The sequence below is a fragment of the Mustela nigripes genome, chromosome 6, assembly GCF_022355385.1.
Source record: "Mustela nigripes isolate SB6536 chromosome 6, MUSNIG.SB6536, whole genome shotgun sequence".
NCBI classification, from domain to species: Eukaryota; Metazoa; Chordata; class Mammalia; order Carnivora; family Mustelidae; genus Mustela; species Mustela nigripes.
In genome coordinates this window covers 125,595,826-125,613,452 of record NC_081562.1, presented here as the reverse complement: position 1 = coordinate 125,613,452, position 17,627 = coordinate 125,595,826, and the positions used below count along the sequence as shown (strand labels likewise).

Here is a 17,627-nt window from a genome sequence, read left to right as displayed (position 1 = left end):
CCCTCCGAGGTTGATTTTCAGTCAAAATCCCCCCCGCACCCCTCACTCGACGGGCCGCCTCCCCCCCCCCCCCCCCCCCCCCGTCACTAAGGCAGGCCCATCTTTTATGGTAATCTATGTTTTGTTATGCAATGAAGATTTATCATAGAGTGATTTCACCTTCTAGGATCATGAATAGTAATTTTTCTGCGTTCTCCTGCTGTCGGTAATTCGCTTCTTAAATCTCCCCAGTTGGGAATACAAAGAGGCAACTTCGGCATTCTCCCCGTGAGCAGAAGGTCCAGAAGTCTTCATGGAAAGGGTTAATTCTATAATCTATTTGATGCTTGGGCTTGTACTCCTCAGATGCCAACCCCGCGTGTCTCGTTAAAAATAGAATGTTCCTCTCAGTAGCCGTCCAGAGGGGGGTTAGAAATCAATTGTAGAGTTCTTACTTTCCTCAAAAATGGAATTTGGCTACCGTTGACGGACACCTCAAAATCGCTTCCAGAATCTTACGTAGTCGATGCATTTGTGGACAGTCGATCACCCACCGTGAGGCGATAAAGCTGTTTGTCAGAAACGTTTTTGTGACAGCCCAGTTGTCTCATTTGAGGTGTTAAGATTCTTCTTGGAAACGTCTTTAAAAATATATTGCCTTTTCAGAATATTTCGTCAGTTTTCCAATTGAATGATGAAAAAAGGACATTTTCTTGCTTCTGGCCTAGAAAAAAGCATCTTCAGCGTCAATCCTAGCCTGAGACCAGCAGCCCCGCCCGAGAGTGAGCTAGGAAGCAGAGTGGGGGAGACGCTGTGGGCGGGCCCCCCACGGGGAAGACGGGCACGGGGCCGCTGAGGAACTCCAGTCTCATGAAGCCAAGCATATGAGTATGTGTGGAGCACAAAACAGATGACTCACAGGTGCCGGGTGAACCCGCACAAAGGAGAGATTACTCTGGGCCCCAGGGATCAAGAAGACTGAACCTGAAGTTATTCATGTGCGCCCAGGCCCAGGGCAAGGCCCTGTGTGTAGTTGGGTCACAAGTGGCTTGTTAAACTGAACCAGGCTGGCCTGGAGGACAGGTGGGGTTCCATCAGTGGAGGCTGGAGGGGGGTGGGGGGCTCCTGGGCAGAGGGAGCCTATGACCCAGCCTGTCTCAGGATGGGGAAGGCATAAGGTGTGCTTGGAGAACTTCGAGTCATGCATTTTGCCAGGAAAGCGGGGTCCAGTGTGGGTCTAGATTGTGTCTCCTATGTGGGTAACGTTGTTCCGTTTGCTCGGTGACTGCCCGTATCTGAGACCACACTCGAGCCCAGCATGCCTGTTCGACGTCCGTGGGGCCTGTGTTTACCGAGATCACCCGGATCCCTGGCTTTTCGTGAAAGCTCCTGGGTCCATCCCCAGGTTCAGAACGTCTCTGGATGGAGCTTGAGAACGTGGTTTTACGAAGCTACAGAGGACATTCTGAGATGTCTTGACATTGGACAGTTACTGCCGGCCTGAGGAGGAGGTGCTGATGTTTCTGATCAAGGAGGTGGTGAAGTCAGAGCTGTATTTCAGAAAGGTCCCTCTGGTGATCACGGGCAGGACAGATGGCGAGGGAATCACCGATGTCAGGGAAGCCGTGGCAGTAACAGTCAGAAGTCAGCAAGGCCTGGATCAAGGGAGAGAAATAGGGATGGGGAGAGAAATCAAACGCAGGGCACTGAGTAGGGGATCCAAGTAGGGGACTGAGAGCGGGTTACAAAAGACAGCCCGAAATTTCAACTCTGGAACATTAGGAAAACCATTACCTCCTCTTCCTCCCCTCCCTTCCTTTGCTTGTGTCCTTAAACACACACACACACACACGAGAATAAATTCCCTTGGGCCTCACGTTAGGGTAAGTTGCTGGTGAGCCATTCAGATGGCAGAGAAATGAAATTTGGGTCTAGAACTATGGAGAGAAGTTGAATCAAGATCCTCTCTCTTTGGTGGGTTTCCATTTGGAAGTAATAATTGGGCTTCTAATAATAGATGAAACATAGTTCAACAAATTGATGCTTCTTTTTATCTAAGGTAGAAGGAAAAGCAACTTAAACAAATAGAACAGATTTATATGTAAACCACAGCATCTGGGAACATCTGGCATTCCTTTGAGTGGAGTTCACATCTCAAAAGTCACATTGAGTACATAATATTGAAAAATTGTTTTCAGCACTCATTTTAGCTCCCTGATCTCTGTTACGTTGTGAAGGAACACATTTGATCCGACTGCTTTCTAACAGCAGGAACGTGTGAACAGAAGTGACATTGTTGTATACGATAATATCCATACACTTTTGTATATATTCCCTGATCAACAAAGGAAAAGCTGTGACATTTAGGGGTCTCCTGTGTGCAGAGTAATAAAATCCAAGAGGTACACTGTGTGGAAGAGATTAAAATAGAATTTTAGGCAGACTGACTCTGGGTCAGATGATAGCTCCTAAGACTATTAATTACAGCCTGGCAAGCTGGTGGGTTTTTAATGGAACCGTGATAACATTTGGGTCTTAGCTCTTCCCTCAAAACTTGGAAGGATTGGACAGTGTGTCCTGTGTGCACTCTTAATATTTCAGTTTGATGATGAAATGGAAAATAACTTCATTTCAAATAACACGTAGGTGCCATTTTTAGAGCTCCTTGGAGGGACGGCACAGGTCCTCCCCTCGGGGATGTAGCAGCTGTAGGAAGTTTCTGCGGGTGGGACACAGCACACCGGTTACCTCTCCGTAGTTCACGGTGTAGACCGGGAGCGGAAAAGGCTTTCGCTTTTGGTTTGAAGTTGCATCATTTCATCTGAAGGAATCACAGGCAGCTGGGTGGGTCCCTTTTCCCTAACAGAATAAAAGACGTCACCGAAAGCCCCATCCCGCTTCTCTGTGGCGGATGAATTTGTTGTTTGGTCCAAGGCTCCTGTGAAACATACATAGCATCCCCCAGGGTCCCTCCTGCAGTGGCTGTGCCATCCGTAACTCCCACCTGCGCGCCCACTTTGAGCAAAGGGCCCGGGCAGACCTTTCTTTTTTCTTCTTTCTTTTCCTTTTTTTTCTTTTTCCTTTTCTTTCTCTTTCTCTTCCTCTTTCTCTCCCTCTCTCTCTCTTTCTTCTTTCTTCCTTCCTTCCTTCCTTTTTTTTTTCTTCCAGATCCACTGTCTTCCTCGCCTGCTCTAAGCTCTACTCCAGCAGCAGGTGGAATGTTGGTCGCTTACTGCCACCTAGTGGTTCTTCATCTCTCAACATCCTTTTCCTTCACCTTTAAGAGAGAGGCTTTCTGTTGTCAGGTTTACAGGCAAATGGAAGTGATAGGAACGTGTGTTTAGGACAGGGTTAGTAATGTGCCCAGGAGACAGGATGTTGTCATTTGGTTGGGTGGTTGGTTGGTTTGCGTTTTGAAGCGGAAGACCTTAATTCAGTTCTGTTGGAACTCTAGCAATACCTTAGGGTGTGGGGGGGGCCTCTGTGTGTGTGTGGGGGGGGGCTGTTTCTCCACACTCTCCTACACATACAGACACACCAGAAATCAGATCTGTGATCATTTTTCCTCTGTAGCTTAGAGTAGAAAGTGAGTCCTTATTGATGAGATCATCAGTGTAAGCTAGAGGTTCTCGATCAGGTGCAAGTTTGCTTCCCTCCCCTCCCCCCTCCAAGGACATTTCCCACCATCTAGAGACATCTTTGTTTGTCACAGGCTCGGGGCAGGTGCTACTAGCATCTAGTAGCTAGAGGGTTGGGATGCTGTTGAGCACCCCACACTGTTCGGGGCAGGCCCCCACAAGGAGGGATTATCCAGTCCCAAATACCAAGTTCCAAGTTGAGAAGGCTGATCTAAAACCATCAGGATCCCTCCTTTTGCCCCGCTACAGCGCATACAGTTGATCCCCTCTGTCACATTACAAAGTGCACAACCCCTGTCCCTTAGTTGGCATCAGTATCCCCACCGGAAATAAATAAAGAAAAAATAAAATAAAAAACAAAGAAGGGATGTCCCCATGAACAGGCCCTGGGAAAATTCCCTTGCACCTGCCTTACACTCCAGCAGAATATTTAAGCCAGACCAAGCCACTCTTGTGAGCTGCCGTCTTAGCAGAAGGCAAGGGGAGGCGGGGACAAGCCCTTGGCTACTGCAGCCGCTCTTCTTGTGGACCCGGTGTTCACCCCCATCTGCTGGTCTGCTCCTCCCCTGCCCCTCACAGTGAGCTGGAAGACTTTGTTGAAGACTTGAAGAAGGACTCTACATCCGCCAGCCGAGTGGTCACTCTAAAAGACGTGGAAGACGGGGCTTTCCTCCTGCGACAAGTGGGGGAAGCCGTAGCTACCCTGAAAGGTGAGCCTCCTCCTTGATGGGAGGAGTCCGGAGCCCGTCTCCTGTGGGGTGGGGGGTGTTAAAAATCTGTCCAGCAGTGAAGGATGCATCATTCATGCCTGTGTGCGTGCACATAGTCCGCAAGCACCTTTGTGTGCCAGGCACCGTTCTAGGCACCAAGGATGCCTCACTGAATGAAACTGGCAAGTACCCTAAATACCCTGTAAGATTCAGGATGAAGGGACACTAATGACAGGCGGCTGCCTCCTGAAGATGGTGTGGAGCGCGTGAGCCCCGCGCTTCCGAGCCTGTCCAGTGCGTTCGCAGGGTGGGGGCTCCACATCCTGCCTCTCCGGCGGCTCACCCTCTGGCTCTTGGCCTGCAGGAGAATTCCCAACCCTACAGAACAAGATGCGAGCGATCTTGCGCATCGAAGTGGAGGCGGTGCGGTTTCTGAAGGAGGAGCCCCACAGGCTGGACAGTCTCCTGCAGAGGGTGCGAAGCATGACCGACACCTTGACCATGCTGCGGAGGTAACCGGGCGTCCTGGGGGGTGGGGAAGCGTCCTGAGGCGAGGCAGTGACTCCTTCCCACCACACTTACTCCGTTGCGCTGTGACCGGAGGTCTCGAGTCTTTGCCGCACTTGGCAGTGCCTAGGGCTTAACATTAGCAAACCTGGTAAACTTTCTTCTTCTTCTTTTTTTTTTTTAATCATTTGAAGGTGGTTCTTTTCAGGAACCATAGCCTCCTTCGCTTCGGGAGCAGAGAGGCCTTCAGTTAGGAGAAATGCGCTGGGAAGTTCGAGAGACGGTGTTGGGGTGTGGGGCTGCCCAACTCGGGGGCGGGGAGCAGGTGGAAGGAGAGATCTAGAGCTCGAAGTTGCCTTCATGAAGATGACTCGTGGCAGTGGAAGAAAGGGCACGGTAGCATGAGACAGAAAGAGGGGAACAGATCCTTGGGGATCAAAGGAACAGGGTCAGTAAAGGAAACAGAAGTGAGTAGCAGAGGAAGGTCACAAAGGCAAGGTCTTCTTTTCAAATCAAAAAAGAGAGAAAACATTTTAATAACAAATCGAGGCACCGACTAAAGGTTATCAGTCAAGTTGGACATTGTCTGACCTAGAACTACGTTGATCCTAACCATAACCTGCGAGGAAGGCCTTAGAAGGCATTCTCATGCTCTTGTCCTGGTCCTCATCTTTATTACATTTTATAGAAAACTATGTGAGGCTCAGAAAGGTGAGGTTCCCAGCATCATACGGCTAGAACATGGCAGGAATGATGACATTCAGGCACGGGTCTGGCCTGACCCCAAAGCCACATCCAAATCAACAAATAGCGTGACAAAACCCCAAAAAGCAGAGGAGGTTGAGGACTAACCTACGTGCAAGATTTGAAGTCGCGGTCGACCCTTGCAGAAAGGCTTGATCGAGTCCAGGTGGACAAACCTGATCACACGAGGGCTGAACAACATGAAGAGCAAACCCAAGGAGTTAGAATGCAGCGGACCCTTGAACAACTCGGGTCTCAGTTGCACGGGTCCGCTTGTGTACATTTTTTTTTTTTTTATAAATACAGGGCAACACTGTTAAATGCATTTTCTTTTCCTTCTGATTTTCTTAATGTTTTCTTTTCTCCCTTTATTGTAAGACTACCGCAATAACGTACAAAATATATGTGAATCAGCTGTTTATGATCTAGATAAGGCTTCTGGTCAATAGTAGGTTAGGCCTCTGGTCAATAGCAGTTAGGTTTTTTGGGGGGGGTGGTGGCAAAAGTTCTACTGTGATTCTCAACCGTGTAGGGGGTCAGGACCCTAACCCAGCCCACGCTGTTCAGGGGTCCGCTGCAGGAGCTGCCCTCCGCAGGGGTTCGGCAGTAAAAGGAAGAGCGCTTGGAGGGAGCAGGAAGCTTCGGGGGTTGGAACTGAGCCTGCCTGAGGGCTGTCCCTCTGCCAGGACTGTTCCCAGGACTGGGTACAGGAGTTCTTGTTAGGGTCCTGTGTTCACTGTGTGTTGCCACCGTGCAAATAGTGATGAAACGGTGTCTGGCTGGGCTTGACCGACCCTATCTTAAGGGAAGGACTGAGAAAGCAGCTACCAGAGGCAGCCAGGAGACAACCGGAGGGCATTAGGAAGTTGCTATGGAAACCCTCAACACTGAGCGGCTACTCGGGGTTTTCAAACGTCTTAATTCTGCAGCAACAGCCTGCCTGGCTTTGGGATGACACAGGGTTCAAGTTCATGCTATACAAATAAAATGCAGGCTGCCCCTTGTAAGAGTTAATGCTGCTGTGCCTGGTCTCCTCTCCCAGACACGTCACCGACGGACTCTTGAAAGGTACAGACGCCGCCCAGGCCGCTCAGTACGTGGCGATGGAGAAGGCCACGGCCGCCGAAGTCCTGAAGAGCCAGGAGGAGGCGCCCCACGCCTCGGGCCAGCCCCTCCACGCGGCAGGAGTCCCCGGCGACGTGAAGTCGGAAGTGGTGCCCTTGACCGTTCACCACGCACAGAGCTCCCCCGTGGTCGTCCAGCCCTCCCAGCACTCCGCCGCCCTGCTGAACCCCACCCAGCACCTGCCCACGGGGACCGGTCCTCACCCGGCCGGCCCCCCCACCGCCGCCCAGGAGGGGACCTCCGCTCTGCCGTCCTCGGCTCAGGCTCCACAGTCCCCACAGACGCCTGTGAATGGTTCCACCATGCAGAGCTTGTTCATCGAGGAGATCCACAGCGTGAGTGCCAAGAACAGGGCGGTGTCCATTGAGGTAGGGTCCTATTTCCATTTCTCGTAGCCCCTCATGAAGGAATAACACCTGGTCCTTTCCCTTAAAGAGCGTATGGTCTGGTTGTCAAGGTCATACATGTATGTGCATAAGGATCGCAGATAGATTTGTAGCCCTATCCATGGGTTTCAATGGCCGGATTAAGAGAAAGATTAAGATTTCAAGAACGGTGGATAGTGTGACCCTGGTGTCCTGGGAAGTGTTTAACACCAGCTCTCGGGGGGGGGGGGGGGCTCCCCGATTTGTAAAATGACCCATTTCTGTGGTGTGTTTTCCCATGGCCGATTTCGAGTTACAGCGGGATATTGGGGAGCGCACAACTGGGGAGAAATGTGAGTCGGCTGTCCCCGGCCAGTGCGTGCTGGCTCAGGCTTCCCCCTGGTGAATGCAGGCCTGCAAAGCGTTTGCTGGTAGTCTCGAAAAATCTGTAGAGCCTGGGTGAGCAGAGCAGTGTGGCAATGGCAGGCTGGGTTAGAGGAGTGTTAGAGCAAAGGGAGTCACAAGTCAAGCTGTTGAAGGAACCTGCTTAAGGGAACAAGGCAGGGGCCATGAGGCTGGCAAGACAGGCTGGATCCAGATTTCGGGGAGCTTGTAAGGCAGTCCAAGGGGGTGTGGGCATCCAAAAAATCCTGCTGCTCGGACCAGCGGTAAAAAAATAGCATCTTCAAAAAATCACTCTGAAACAATAGAGTCGATTCAGGTGGTGGGTCTAGGATTAAGGGTTCGGGATAGAAGTCATGAGCACAGGCTTGGGGTGAGAGGCAGAGGCAGTCAGAGTGGAAGGAGTAAACTAGGCCTTAACATCACAGAACAGAAACCAGGCCATGTTCTTTAAAGATTCTTTTTACCCAGGACTGGTGTCCGTGCCCGAGTAGGACAGCTTGCTTCCTCCTTCCTCCTGCCCCGTACGTCCTCCGGTCCTGACCCCAGACCATGGCCTTGACCGTCCCGCGTCTCTCACAGATCAACAGGGATAATTCAGGTCTCAAGAGAAAAATAACCTCTTCAGACTGCCCTGGCCACGGTCCTGGCAACGGGGCCTCGGAACTTAAGAGTCTGTTAAAAATGCCCGGATCTGGGGCGCCTGGGTGGCTCAGTGGGTTAAGCAGCTGCCTTCGGCTCAGGTCATGATCCCAGCGTCCTGGGATCGAGTCCCGCATCGGGCTCCTTGCTCGGCAGGGAGCCTGCTTCTCCCTCTGCCTCTGCCTGCCATTCTGTCTGCTTGTGCCCCACCCCGCTGCCCCACCCCGCTGCCGACGGCTGAGGAGAACTTGCTTCACAACCAGGATCTGAGCCCCGTTATGCTCTAGGTCCTCACAGGCTCGGGGGCAGGCAGTGAACCAAAGGGACGAAGTCCGTGCTTTCAAGAAACCTGCCTGCTTGTAGGGAGAGATCGAGAACCAGTGTATGAAAATAAATAAATGAAAATAAATGTTTGGAAACACAAAGCGGAGGAGGGTTTGGTGAGGATGATGATGGTGGAGACTCGGGTTTAGATAGCGTGACTCTTGGGCAGATCCTCGTCTCACTGGGCCCCCGCGTCCTCTGGCTAAAGAGTGCTAAGAAAGCGATCTCCTCTGTCCTTCCTCATTCGTCCATTGTGGGGTTCTAGTAATCCTGGTGCTAATTTTCCCTCTGCCCATCTGGGATGATTCCTATGCCACCCCAAAATCACAGGAAAATGTTCTTTTCGAAAACGTATGGGTATTTTAAAATGCATTTCATGTATTTCTCCCTACTGTAGAACTTGGTGGAGCTCAGACGTCATCTAAAAAAGCCCATTTTAGACATAAGAACGTTTGACCCACAGGCCATAGAGCTGTTCTTAGGCAGACGTGGAAAGCGGACATAGGAGTCTTTGTTCCCAGTGAGTGTTTTGGTTTTGTTCCTGTCCGTTTGCACGTCTCCTCCATGAAAACCCTTGGTTTCAAGACAGAAACCTGGTTGTGAGATGCGTGCTTTGGAAGGCACATACCTGTGTCCTTTTTATTACTATTCGGAGAGTAGCAGTAAGTAAGTGCTCAATAATCAGTTAACAAATGAATTTGGGTTTCTGAGCTCACTTCTCTGTGAGCGAATGTCCGTCACGTCGGCTTCCGTGGCAGCGAGCCCAGAGGCAGGTTTGTCTGAGGGGCAAACATGTCCCTCAGCACAGACCCCAGACCGCCCCCTCCATCGCCGTGAAATCTCTAATTAGCTTTCCCTTCTGGTTGCTAAACTTCCCTCCCTTGTGATTTTCCTTCAGAAAGCAGAAAGGAAATGGGAAGAGAAAAGGCACAATCTGGACCACTATAACGGGAAAGAGTTCGAGAAGCTGCTAGAAGAAGCTCAGGCCAATATCATGAAGTCAATTCCAAACCTGGAGATGCCACCAGCCGTGGGCCCACCACCAAAGGGCGATGCCTCCGGAGACAAGCTGGAACTTTCAGGTGAGGTGCTCCCAGAGCTGGGCCCGGTTGGCTGCCCACTGGTCCTGCACGTGCCGGCCGACAGGACCAATCTCTCGCATCTCAAGAATTTGATAAAATTGTGAAACAGGAAGAACAAATCCTCTGGATTCTCCCTCCTGCTTTTACACCCAAAACCCTAGCAGGGAAACTTGTGTCCTGCCTTAGGGTACCAGAATAGTGCCCAGTAAGGTAAAATTTAGATGCCTAGCTCCTACATTCCCTGTGAATTTATGCCACTTCACAGCACCAGCTAGGAGGATAAGAGGGCCGTGTTTAAAGTAAGAGCTTTTCATCCGCTGCAGGAAGAAAATACCAGCCTTTATGAGCTCCCAAGGGGATATTAGATCATAAGGCGAAATTGCATTTTTTAAATCAAAATTATTAGATTGTATATTGAACCCGCTAAACTCTGGAAGTTAAGCATCAGTGTGTCATTAACAACATAAAATAACTGCTAGAAAACCCAGCCTACTAAATCTCCAACCAACGAGCCCCACGCCTCGCTCTGACTTCAGAGCTGAGAACAGAGACACCATTGTACTCACAGCCCAGTGTCTCAGAGCCAAATTCAGGGATGCCTCGTCCAGGAACCAAGGCAATCTGAGGAGGAATCGCCATCTTGACTCGCATGTCGGGGAACATGGAAGTAGATACGGTTTATAACCACTGAAACCCTGTCTCGGGTTTTCCTTCCCCAACGTTGCTCTAAAATCCCACTCATGGAAACTCTGCCCATGAGCCTGTGCTAAGTTTTTCACCTGCTTTCCCCACCTGCCAGCTGTGGGAGGAGGCCTGTTTAGGGATCCTGACGGGGGAGGCAGCACGTGCCCGGGAAGGAAGGGGCCTGGGAGGGACGGCTCTGCTCTCCTCAAGATGGCTTTTCTTCCAGAGTTCTGTGAGGAATGTCTCATGGCGGAAGGATCTACACCCCCCCTCCCCGCTTCTGTTTCTATCTGGCCTAATTTGGCTCTCCCTATTTTGAATTCTGTCAGATAGTCCCTGGATGTTTTAGAATCACAAGTAAATTATTTTAAGAAATAGTTACAAATTAGAACTGTTCCTTCTCCGTGATTATATAACAAAAATAATAACACTATGTTTTGTTAACTTACTGCATTTGGGCTTTGTGTTCCTGCAGAGTAAAAAAAAAATTGCATGAAGTGTTTTTAAAAAATTAGTCTCCGAAGTATTTTTCACTCAGTTAAAATGTTCTTGTCGTTCTTTTTATTTTATGTTTAAATAAACTCTCCACCCAGCGTGGGGCTTGAACTCACAGCCCTGAGATCAAGAGTCGCACACTCCATCGATAAAGCCAGGCAGATGCCCTTGTTTTTTGTTTTGTTTTAACATGTGGCCTGACTTCCTGTCGGAGTCCACGAACGGACAGGCTACCAGAAATGCATAAGGGTCCAAGCCATTTCCTGCAAACGTGGGCTCCTGTCATTTTTACTTATTTGGCATGGATGTTATTTTTATTTATTTGTGTTTTTACTAATGAGGTAAAATTCTACACTGAGGGTTTAAAGAAAAGCTTTTTGTATTTCCTCTTTGTGCACTGACTACTTCAATAACGGGCATGGACCACTAGCTCCTAAAGGTCGCTAGAAGGTTTTAGGGATTGTCGCCTCATTCCGTGCCATAGAAAAATTATTCGCAGAGCTGTGTGTTAAAGAGAGCAAGAGAGACTCTACTCAAGACCACTGCAGTGCGGGAGAGAAATTGAACTCGACTCTGAACGCAGCATATCAAGGGCAGGGAGATTCGTGCAAAAGGCAGGCTGAGGGCTTGGCTGTCCAGCGCGGGGAATGAAGAACCAGATCCGATGTCTTGCTAAATTGACTTAGTAGAATTCTTTGCTAAAACTGGGCTGAGTCGACCAAGGGCAAAGCCTAGTGGAAGAGTGGACTCAGAAGAGCCCCACTGAAGCTGGTCAAAGAGGCAGGCTTTGGGGCGCCTGGGTGGCTCAGTGGGTTAAGCATCTGCCGTCAGCTCAGGTCATGATCCCAGGGTTCTGGGATCGAGCCCCTCATCGGGGTCTCTGCTCAGCGGAGAGCCTGCTTCTCCCTCTCCCCCCAGCTCATGCTTTGTCTCTCTCTGTTAATATTTTTCTTTTTCTCAAATAAATAAAGAAAATCTTTAAAAAAAAAAAAAAAGAAATAATAACAACAAAAAAACATCTCTTGTCATTACATAGGAGAGGAGACCTGGGCCCACCTCGAGAGCCTGACAGCCTTTGCTGGTCCCTGGGGTACCCACGGAGCTGATGAGGGCATCCCCTGGCTGGGCTGCTGGCTTAGGCACCAGCCAGGGGGCCCAGTGCTGCTCGGGCCTCATAACCCAGCACCAGACTAGAACCGGTCACTACCCGGAATCTCGGGCATATCACCCTGATGATTTACCTACATCCTTACTCTAATTTCAAGTAGAAACTCCTCAAACAGCTCTTCCTGGGTTGCTCAGAAGAGACAGACACGTTCCAAGGAGGGCACCTTGTCCCTAGAGAGAGCTGGGCAAAGCGCACTTGGAAGCCCTGACCATCCGTGTGCGCTTCTTCCGCTCTGGTGAGCTCTGGGCCTGAGTGCCGGTGAAGGGCGGAGGTGAGGCTCGTGACCAAGGCAGGAGTCGGGCTGATGGTTTACATTTCGCTAAGTGCCTTCTGGGGGCAGCTCTCTGGGGAAAGCCAAGCTGGTGTCTGCATTCTCTAACCTGTGGTGTCCATCCTAACTACTGCCTCCTTCTGTTAGCGAAGAGCCCTTTCCCACCACACAGCTGTGGCCCAAACTCCACTCTCTTGCTGACTTTGTTTTCTCTTCCGTCTGCCCCCCGCTCTCCTTCTGGCCCTTCAGCGGTCACATTCTTCTAGCATCCCCTGCTCCAACCCGTCCTGCTCACACGGTGGAGGCTTTAGAGGCTAGGTGGGGGACTCTGGATTTTTTTTTTTTTTTTAAGATGTTATTTATTTATTTTGGAGATCGAAGAGGGAGCAGGGAGAGGAGCAGAGGGAAAGGGAGAAGCAGACTGTACACTGAGTGCAGAGCCCAGCACAAGGCTCGACTCACCACCCTGAGATCACGACATGAGCCGAAAGCAAGAGTCAGCCGCTTAACCGACTGAGCCACCCAGGCATCCCTGGATTTGTCGTTAGGCTCCAGTATTTCATCTCTCCAAGTAAAACCCAGATTTTTTGTTGAATAAGGATAGCTCATACTTGCATTTACATATTGCATTTACAATAAGCCAGTAGGCACTGTCCCAAAGGCTTCCTGGGGACATATTGTTCCATCCTCACAGGCCCCCAGTGGAGATTATAATAATGCCCATTAAACAGATGAGAAAACAGAGGCAGAGAGAAGTTACTTAACTTGAGCAGGATCTTTCTCAGATTTCGAGTCCGGCTTCAGGGTCCATACCTTTAATCGTCACACTAGGAAGAAACTAGAGAAATATTTAGGTCTGACTGCATCAAGTTTCTAGAAATACCCTGTTCTGGACGTTACCGTGCAAAGAGATTATTTTTCAATGACACACTGTTTTCCAGAAGACTCTCCAAATTCAGAACAAGACTTGGACAAGCTGGGGGGTAAGTCCCCGCCTCCTCCACCCCCGCCCCCTCGGCGGAGCTACCTGCCAGGATCAGGGCTCACCACCACGAGGTCCGGCGATGTGGTCTACACCAGCAGGAAGGAGAACACCACCGCTAAGGTCTGATGGGTTAAGTGCTGGGAAACAGGTCTCCGGGTTCAGATGATACCTTTAGACAAGGTTCTCTCTATTTCCCCTTTAGAACGCAACCTGTAGTGAGGCAGAGGAGAGAACTGACTAAGCTAAAATCACAGGAAGGCCCCACAGATGGGAAAATGTCATCCAGTGTTTCGGGGCGAGACTCAGTGCCACGAGCTTTATCCTTACTTGACTTTTCGCTGCGAGAATGTAACATGCGGATTACAAGCTACTTCCTCAGCAAGGTGGCATAAGATTGAAAATGGGGGCGGGGGGCGGGGTGAAGAGGAGGCCGAAGAGAAACCATCTTACAACGCTAAGTGAGATTGGCTGACACAGTTGTGCGAGTCCATACGGAAAGATGTTCAGTGAGTTTTCGTTTCCACTTCACTTGGCAAGTTTTGTCTTTGGTGCTAAATGTGAAAGACAGTTTCCGAGGAGATGTCGTAGGGGCAGGCCTTTCTTAAAGGCACCCACGTTGAGTCGTTCCAATTTTATTAAAGATCTTAAGGCTATTCACAAAATGGCAGCTTGTGCAAACCAATACCCAAACTGAATGGAAGGGGGATGTTACAGTCTTGAACTGCGTTTGAAGAGGCAGGAAACTAGCGCACCAGGCAGTAGGGGAGCGCGTGTTCTCGTGATCCGGCCCTCTTTTTGCCGGAATCTACAGGGCTTAAGCCAGTTTCTGATTTGAATATTCCACAGGCAAGCAGTGAAGATGCCGGACCAAGCCCCCAAGCGAGAGCCACAAAATGTCCAACAGAGGAGCCTGCTTCTGCCTGGACCCCATCCTCACCACCAGTCACGACCTCCTGCTCCAAGGATGAGGAGGAAGAAGAGGAAGGAGACAAGATAATGGCAGAACTGCAGGTACGTGGGTGAGGTGGCCGTGGCTCCTTGCCTTCCTGTCAGGGAACCTCATGACATGTGTAAGGAATGATATCTCACAAAACAGCTCGGGAAGTTCATACAGAAAATCAATCGCCAGGTTTCCTCACTCTGGCTGAGAGGATTTACTTTAGTTTTAGTCTTGATAGTTGGCGTCATTTAAAAAGCAATTAGACAGGGATCCAAAATACCAGCCCTTGTCTTGTCTTCATCAGGACGAAGGCCTACTTCTGGTGGGTCCCCCTCCTTGGGTTTTATTACTTAGAATGGCTGCCCTTAGGCCTTCTGCACTCCATACCAGGCGCTCATTTGTTGTCAGCGTCCCCTTTTTAATATTCTGACAAGGTAAAAGATTCTATTTCCCATTTTCTTTGGCCTGTTTGAGAAATGATACCTTACCTATTAGTTTTGGATTTATATTTTTTAACTAATTGACACAGTCCATTCATAGGATGAAGGGTGGACTGCAGAAACTATACTCAAAGCTTATCCCAACATTCAAATCATGGCTGAGAATCTACCTTGGGTGTACCTTCTAGGAACTTTTCTAACCAGTGACGTGTGCATAATTCCCAGACCAAAGCCTGTTGTTCATAGAATATTTCATTATTTTGACCCATACTTATTCTAGGATGTTTCCCCCCTTTGGATGGTCAGATGGTCAGACCACAACCACGTAGGGCTCCAGAACGGGCCGCCTGTGCACCAGCGTACTCCTGGCTTTGTGCAGGCCCCACGCATCCGCGTTCTTCCCACGGAGTAGAGAGAACTCGCCAGCTGTGTCATTTCTGCCATGGCTGTTCTGTTTTGCCTTCCTGGGTGGTAACTGTCAAAATTGGGCTGTTTGCATCTCCAGGACGCCTGGCTTGATTTGTGGAAATGGGTGCGTCCTTCAGGGCCTCACTAAAACTCCCAGACTGGCCTGGGACACCCCTCTCACCAGTCAAGCTTGCAGAAAGGTTTTCAGAATGGCTAGAGAGTGTCGTTTGTAGGAACCCTAGATTGCTAAGGTTAGTGACGCATGCAAGAGTTGCGAGCTTGGAGGCGTCCGTCCCTCCGCGATCCAGGGAGGACCCCCGGGGCTGTGGATGCTGGCTGTGTCCAGTGACAAGGGTGCCTGTTGCTGGGGGATTGGGTCTTGTCCGAAGACATGGAGGCAGGTTCTGGGACCCTTCACTGTAGCATCTGGCCCACAGCACGGTCTGAATTGGTCCTGGCCCGGTCTGGTTCAGGTGGACGACAAAGCGGTCAATGATGTTAAACCTGTGCGAGGTGAACGGTCACTGCTGATCCTAGAGGCGAGACGTTCAGGCTCATGAATAACCCCACACTAGGCCCCAAACAGAGGTCATGTGTTCAGCAGCTTAGAGCTCGTGGCCTGAGAACTTTTCTCTCCACTGATGTCTGCCTATCTCACAGTGCTTTCTCTGGCTGAACATTTTCAAAGGCTGGAGTAATTGGCTCCTTGCTGTCTTGGTGGTGGTTAGGTAATACTGGTAAATAAAGTGTTCTAAGCCTAACTTAGCCAAAGCCAGACAGCCCTCCAGCAGGGTGGTGCTGGCCGGTGGGGGTGGGGATGGACCCAACCCGCTGACTCAGCAGGTCAGCCGCTGGCTCTGGACTTAGGTGCCCCCAGGCAGGACCAGGAGCAGGAGCAGGAGCAGGAGCAAGCTTCCGAACAGAACTGGGGGACGCCTGCCCGCTCCGGGGTACCAGGCACCAGAGGAAGCCACAGGCTTCCAAGTCCAGGGGCTGACAGCCCAGTGGAGATGGTGATGGCCTTAGTGGGCTTCTCCAGGGCCGGCGAGGACTGGGGTATCTGAGGACCTGCAGGGGGGAGCCAGCGCTGCAGGAATGGGGAGCGAGTGGAATGGGGGAGAGCAGCCAGGAAGGGCCCAGGCACCGGCTCCTTTCGTATTTCAGGACCGTACTGAAATGGTTAACTTGGTGCGGGCACAGGTTATTCGTTCTGCCCACAGAGTTGGTTCCAAAGGACCCTATTTGACATTAAGAAAATATGAGGCAATGATTGGGATTTTTTTTTTTTTCATTTAAATAACTGACCTTTAATCCCGGCTGTGCATTTGATTATTTGGGGGAGTTTGTTTTTTTTTTTTTTAAGGGAAGAAAAGGCCTCTGAATGAATTGTGTTTTGGGTGACGCCCAGGTAACAGAATTGTTTTTTAATGAGGTGACACGGCATTGAGTTGAGAACCACCGATTATTTCAAGAAACTGGGCACTGGGGTTCTTCACCTTTCTTGCTGTCACGATCGTATCGTCCCTCCCTCTGTGCCCCAGCGCCACAGCCTCGGCTTTCTGTCCGTCTGAGAACTCCCTCGCCCCGTGTGCACACGAGCCAACGTGGGCTCCTCGAACCAAATTTGATAGTGTTCAGGGACAGACCTAGAGGCTCAGGCAGCCCCGAGACCACTCAGAATCTCGGGGTGCTAAAGATGTCCTCTTTTTCCTCCAAATGCCCCTCAGAACGCCCCAGAGCATGCGAGTCCCTAGTACTACCATGGACCATGAATTAGTCAGGATGACTTCTGTTGTAAGATGGAAAGGTGTACAATATCCTGTGCCCCTTTTTCTTGGACCTCAAGAAAGCTGGTTTAAAAAAAAAAAAAAAAAAAAAAGGAGGAGAAGAAAAGGACCAAGAAAAAAGAAAGATAGTTTTTTGGCCCCATTCATTTACATAGTCATGATTTTTTAAAGGTCAAAACAAGAAGCCCTACTAAGTGCAAATGAGGTTCTGGAAGGAAGGCCATTCCTTGCAAGACTCCTGTCCGTAAATCCTGCCGGGCACAAACACTAAGGAAGTCTTTGGCCCCTGGCTCTGTGCTCACCTTTGGTGCCCGAGGCCCAGAGGCAGAGCCCGTGTCACAGGTGCTGCCTCCTTGGCTCCGTGTGACCGCACGCAGGCCTGGCCTGAGGTCTCTGTGCCTCTGGACCCCCTGCCTCTTCCCTCCGCCCTCCTCGCTGCCCTCGGATCCATGTTAACCTCAGTATTTTAATCCCTCAGGCTTTCCAGAAGTGTTCCTTTATGGATGTAAATTCAAACAGTCATGCTGAGCAGTCCCGGGCTGACAGTCACGTTAAAGACACTAGGCCGGGGGCCACGGTCCCAGCCAAGGAGAAGAAGGTAACGTGGCAGAGACATTGGCCACACAGTCCGATGGTCCTTCTTTCCTTGCTCTGACACTAACACTGCTCGTGCGTTTGTCCTTCTGTGCCCTCTCCTTTTTTCTCTCGCCTTTTTTTTTTTTAAAAAAAAACTAATGCAGACACAGCCTGAGGTTTAATCAGAGATTAACCTGTGACCTCTGCGTTCCTGTGCACAGCACCCAGTAGTCTATGCAGAATTTCAGGCATTCTCTTCCCAAACTGTAGACTACGCACACGCCTGGCAAGATTTTTCTCAAACTCCAGAAAAAAAAAAAAAAAAATAGAAACATTGATCGAGTGTGTAGCGCTT

General features: G+C 50.2%; 1 protein-coding gene across 15 annotated transcripts in view; it reads left to right on the top strand.

Annotated features, from left to right (window-relative positions):
• Positions 1–17,627, top strand: part of KIAA1217 (KIAA1217 ortholog) — a 463,282-nt gene that overhangs the window by 437,349 nt on the left and 8,306 nt on the right. For 9 of the 15 annotated variants that reach the window (XM_059404172.1, XM_059404173.1, XM_059404165.1 and 6 more), the window contains 7 exons: positions 4,197–4,327; positions 4,692–4,839; positions 6,621–7,071; positions 9,335–9,518; positions 13,078–13,241; positions 13,968–14,132; positions 17,175–17,294. In XM_059404172.1, coding sequence (XP_059260155.1) covers positions 4,197–4,327; positions 4,692–4,839; positions 6,621–7,071; positions 9,335–9,518; positions 13,078–13,241; positions 13,968–14,132; positions 17,175–17,294 — 1,363 coding nt within the window. The remainder of the gene's footprint in view (positions 1–4,196; positions 4,328–4,691; positions 4,840–6,620; positions 7,072–9,334; positions 9,519–13,077; positions 13,242–13,967; positions 14,133–17,174; positions 17,295–17,627) is intronic. The other 6 variants (XM_059404169.1, XM_059404177.1, XM_059404180.1 and 3 more) reach the window with 3 other exon arrangements.